At 43.9% G+C, this 5201-nt stretch overlaps 1 protein-coding gene across 1 annotated transcript in view; it reads right to left on the bottom strand.

Annotated features, from left to right (window-relative positions):
- Positions 1 to 1788: 1788 nt before the first annotated feature.
- Positions 1789 to 5201, bottom strand: part of BEND2 (BEN domain containing 2) — a 33265-nt gene continuing 29852 nt past the window's right edge. Inside the window, exon 12 of the mRNA XM_009276883.2 lies at positions 1789 to 2477. Within this exon, the coding sequence (XP_009275158.1) occupies positions 2242 to 2477 (236 nt within the window). The 3' untranslated portion in view covers positions 1789 to 2241. The remainder of the gene's footprint in view (positions 2478 to 5201) is intronic.

The raw sequence follows: 5201 nt of genomic DNA, 5'->3' as shown, positions 1-5201 counted from the left end.
GAAAGCAGATGCCACTCCTGTCTTGAAGAAGGGCAAGGAGGAGGACCCAGGGAACTACAGGCCAGTCAGCCTCACCTCCATCCCTGGGAAGGTGATGGAGCAGCTCACCCTGGAAACTATCTCCAGGCACACGAATGACAAGAATACCACCAGGAGAATACCACCAGGAGTAGTCACAGCATGGCTTCACCAAGGGGACGTCACGGTTGACCAACTTGATAAAATTCTACGATGAAATGGCTAGCCTGGTAGATGACAGTAGAGCAGTGGATAAATCTGGGTAGACAATGAGGAAGGCCTTTGACATCATCTCCCATAAGATCCTCACAGACAAGCTGCGGATGTACAGGCTGGATGAGCAGACAGTGAGGTGGATTGGAAACTGGACAAATGGCTGGGCCCAGAGCGTGGTGGTCAGCAGCACAAAGTCTAGATGAAGGCCAGTGACTAGCCGAGTACCCCAGGGGTCAATACTGGGTATGATCCCGTTTAACATCTTCATTTATGATCTGTATGATGGGCAGAGCATACCCTGGGATGTCCTAGTGGACACTAAGTTGAACCTGATCCAGAAATGAGCCCTTGCCACAAAGAAGTCTAATGGTACCCCGGGTTGCATTAGAAGGATGTTGCCAGCACTGGTGAGGCCACACCTGGAGTGCTGGGTCCAGCTCTGGGCTACCCAGTACAACAGAGGCACAGACATACTGGAGAGAGTACAGCAAAGGGCCACGAAGATGAAGAAGGGACTGGAGCATCTCTCCTGTGAGGAAAGGCTGAGAGAGCTGGGACTTCAGTCTGGAGAAGAGAAAGCTCAAGGGGGATCTCATGGATGTATATAAATACCTGAGGGGAGGTTACAAAAAGGACGGAGCCAGAAGGACAGAACCAGGATCTTCTCAGTGGTGCCCAGTGAGAGGACCAATGGCAATGGGCACAAACACACACAGGAGTTCTCCTCTGAACATCAGGAAACAGTTGGTTTTTTTTTTTTTACTGTGACAGTGACTGAGCCCTTGCACAGGTTGCCCAGGAAGGCTACGGAGTCTTCATCCTTGGAGATACTCAAAAGCTGTCTGGACATGGTGGTGGACAACTGGCTCTAGGTGGCCCTGCTTGAGCAGGGGGAGCAGATCAGGTGACCTCCAGAGGTCCCTTCCAACCTCAAACATTCTGTGACTCTCCGAATAACAACTTAAAATCTTGAAGTGTGCAGTGAACTAAGGCAGGATGACAAGTCTCTAGAACAGCAGCCTACCCAGACAGCAAAGCAAACATGCCTAGCGTTGTAGACCTGAGTATTAAAGGCTATGATTATGATCTCGAGAAGGCGTACCACTGATGCTGGTCATCTCTGACTGCATGTGAACAGTACAGAATGTGTCCTCAGTTTTAACTGAAGGACCAATGACTTGAAACTGATGGAAATTACTATTTCTCAAATCTGAATCAGGATCCAAATCCTCTAGATGAAAGTTGCAGCAGATTTGCATCTTGTGGACATCCAAACCAGTGGATGAGACATATGCCACTGAACAGCAGACCAAGCCTCTGAAGTATTTTCTTTAATTTTCATCAAGAAAAAACAGAACCAGTCATTGGACTGTTTGTTCTGGATGGTTTTTTTTGGCTTTTGTAGAGCTAAATCAGAGCAAAGAAAATATTACCAACTGTACTTACATTGTTGTCTGCCTCCTTCCTTATCCTACAACAAAGACTGCTATAGGAGGCAAAAAAAGTGAGATGTAACAAGTTAGCTAGATGCAATAATTTTTTTTTTCCTTTCTGCATTCGATATTTTTGCTTAAAATATCCAATTGTCAAAGCAAATTTCATTTCTCACACATAATGAGATAATTTAGCTGGCTATGAGTCTTCCTCCAAGGAGGACCATTCTTTCCTCTCCACGTTTCTACCTGCCTCTGCTGACTTAATGCGCAGTGCATCTTTTCTAATCAGATTAATCCTTCAGAGTCAATGAATCATGAAAAGAAGGTGCTTTTAGGGGAGAGCACATTGCAAATGCTACAGGGAACAGTGGAAATAATTGCTGAGGAGCACAAATGCTACTTATACAAGGAGTTAGGGTTCCCAAGTCTTCTGCTAACTTTGGTCTCATGAAATAATACTATTTAGTGCTGCTGACAACTCAGTATAATAGGACAACTCAATGTAATAGGCTTCTACGTGGGATTTATAAAAAACTGCTAAATTAAGATTTGAGACAGATGTTAGAGAGCTTCAGTCCGTGAGATTGATAGTGTCACTTTCAAATGGCTTTACTGAAGTGGGACTCTGTGGAGGACTCTTTGCGCTCAATGATGGCACTGCCAAGACTTTCCGGCGGATTCCAACTGTAGCCTTTTTATGGTCGTGTCTGAGACTGCGGATTGTGCTGTTTATGGCAGCCACGCATGCCTTCCAATCATATCCAGTTTCCTTTAGATCAAAGGATGGATAATTCTCTTGAAGAAAATCTAAAAATAAACAAGTATATAATAGTAAGTTATCAATTATTTATGCAAGCTATGTACTCTTTTTGGATGCAATTAAGCCAAAAGTAGTGCATGCTACCAAAACACGACAGCTAGGCATATTACAAGGCTTGAAAAGCAAAGCTAGAGGGCAGATATCTCCCCCCCCCCTTTCTGTTTAATTTGAAAATGAGTAACAAAAGGTCTAAGCATAAAAACAAAATATGCAAAGAAAGCATGTAACCACGTATGTCGGCTTGATCCCTTGAAGTGCTGAATAACTTCAGCTTCTAATGTGGTCAACCAGAGCAAAGAAATCTCAGGCTCCATTTCAGAATGACCAGTATTTGGCAGGACCAAGCCCTCACTAAAACGAAACACAGCAATTCAACATAACACAGCTGTAGAGGAACAACAGTGCCAGAAAAACTGCAAGAGCTTGTTCCTTACTGATCTTGTCACAGTATGGTAAACAAATACTTGAGTTCAGTAGCAATGGGATAAATAAGGTAAGACTATGGCACCTTTCTCCTCTTCAACAAGTAAAATGAGTAGTTTTTAAAAACAGGGGTTTTTTGTTAATTACTGAGGAGTGATCGTCCTTCTGAGCTTAGCTGAGTTACATGTTTTCTCTAAGCAAGCCCTTAAAAGATTTACATAAGCACCAGAAAAGAATTCTCAGCTGTAATTTCAAATCAAAGGCAGTATTATTTCTACTTCTCTGATTAACATCTAGATTTACCTTAGTAGAATGAAATGTATAGCTAGTTGATATTATGTCAGTTTTGTTCTTCCATTGCTCTCGCATATACTAGCAAGTAAAAAATCTAATATAGTATCACTGTTTACAGTTGATAGTTTAACTTGTAGTTCCAAACCTGAAAACCTATTTTGCCAGAAAAGCATGGGTCTGAAGGAAGAAAATAACAGAGAAAAACTTGTGCTCTTGCAGTTTACTCTGCTCCAGAGGGGGCGGGGGGGAAACCGAGAGCACCTTAGGTTCTGTCATTCCCAGGATGCTCCTGTAATAAACTATGCTGACAAAAGGATACACAAGCTGTTGGCTGAAGCAGCAGCCAGGCTCTCTTCCCCTCCATCCCTGACAGCAAATTCAAGAAAATGCTTGGCCTCAGAGTTACAGCCCAGAACAGGAATTCCTACTACCAGGCCTACAGAGCCTTTGTACATGGCCCACGAAACAGCTTTTAAATTACGCCTTTTCTCTCACAGAAATTGACTGATTGTTGGGACTACAGTAAGGCTACGTGGGGCCCCTTCCTGCTCTTGCAGGGTTACATTCAGGGAGCTGATGCTGCCATCCAATCAGGCTATGTTACAGTGTTAAAGAAAACAGGGCCAGGGACTGCCCTCTGGCCCCAGAGCCAAATGACAGGGCCTGGCTGCAACCACAACACAGAGCACTTTGTCTCTCATCTGCTCTGGAGCCTGCGTGGTGTTCCTGCAGCCCTAAGACACACTTAATACATCTTTTGAATGCTTAAGCTCAAAATGTCATGAAACGAAATATGCGTACTATGGGAGTATGTAGAGACGCTTAAAGTGGCAAAGCTTCCTAGGCTAGTGGTGAAGGAATATATACAGTTTGGGAAGCCCACTCTTACGTATAGTCTTGCCATATTGGGAATGGTTTCTGGCATGCTGTCCCTCAAGCCATGCCCAGAGAGTACAAGTCCCAACTCCATTTTATTTAGCACTACTGCTGTATCTCAGAGGCAATCTTGCCACACCTGCGTAGCTGTTAGGCTGTACTGTCCAGATCTTAACAACCCTTTCAACCTCCCTATACTCCAGACATGGAAGAGAAGCAGCTTCAAGATTTGTTAGGAGATGCATGTTGCAAAAGAGTGTGATGAATCATAGAGTATCTCAGGTCAGAAGGGACCCATAAAGATCGAGTCCAATTCCCTGCTCCTCGGAGAACTACCTAAAACTAAATCATATGACTAAGGGTAACTAGTCAAATACGCAACCTTACTAACCCAGTGAGCACTATCCCACAGTGATATCATAAGGACACAGGAGGCATAAGGACACAGGAGGAAGTAAAACCCTACATCAAGCCAGTGGTGTTGGGAAACATTGAAGGCACTCCACTATTACACTGCCTGCAGCCTGGGATCCAGCCCAGTAAATAACATCCCACAAGCAAAACTTAAGAATTCCTGGCAAAGTATTTTCTCTTCAGATTTCTCATAGAAAAAGCCAACTTTTACAATGAAAATACAACAAGAACACAGGAAATTAAAGAAAAGATGGAAAGATTTCTGTATTGCATGACCAAACCTTTTCAAATATGTTGAACTCTCTCTTTAAGATACTGTAATAGCCACGGAACAAACGGCCACCAAAAACCTGATGATCTTTCCCTCAGTACCATTGTTTGTGCTGGCCATACTTAAATCTTACCAGATAATGCCAACTTGTCTTCAGTGTGATAACCCATTGTGCTGGTTTTGGCTGGAATAGAGTTAATTTTCTTCACAGTAGCTAGTATGGGGCTGTGTTTTGGATTTGTGCTGAAAACAGCCTTGATAATACAGGCATGTTTTCGTTACTGCTGAGCAGTGCTGACACAGAGCCAAGGCCTTTTCTGCTTCTCACACCACCCCACCAACGAGCAGGCTGGGGGTGCACAAGAAGTTGGGAGGGGACACAGCCGGGACAGCTGACCCCAACTGACCAGAGGGATATTCCACACCATATGAC

Source organism: Aptenodytes forsteri, unplaced genomic scaffold, assembly GCF_000699145.1.
Source record: "Aptenodytes forsteri isolate BGI_AS27 unplaced genomic scaffold, ASM69914v1 Scaffold273, whole genome shotgun sequence".
Lineage (NCBI taxonomy): Eukaryota > Metazoa > Chordata > Aves > Sphenisciformes > Spheniscidae > Aptenodytes > Aptenodytes forsteri.
Note: the sequence above shows the minus strand (reverse complement) of the source record. Positions and strands in the feature narration are given on the sequence as shown.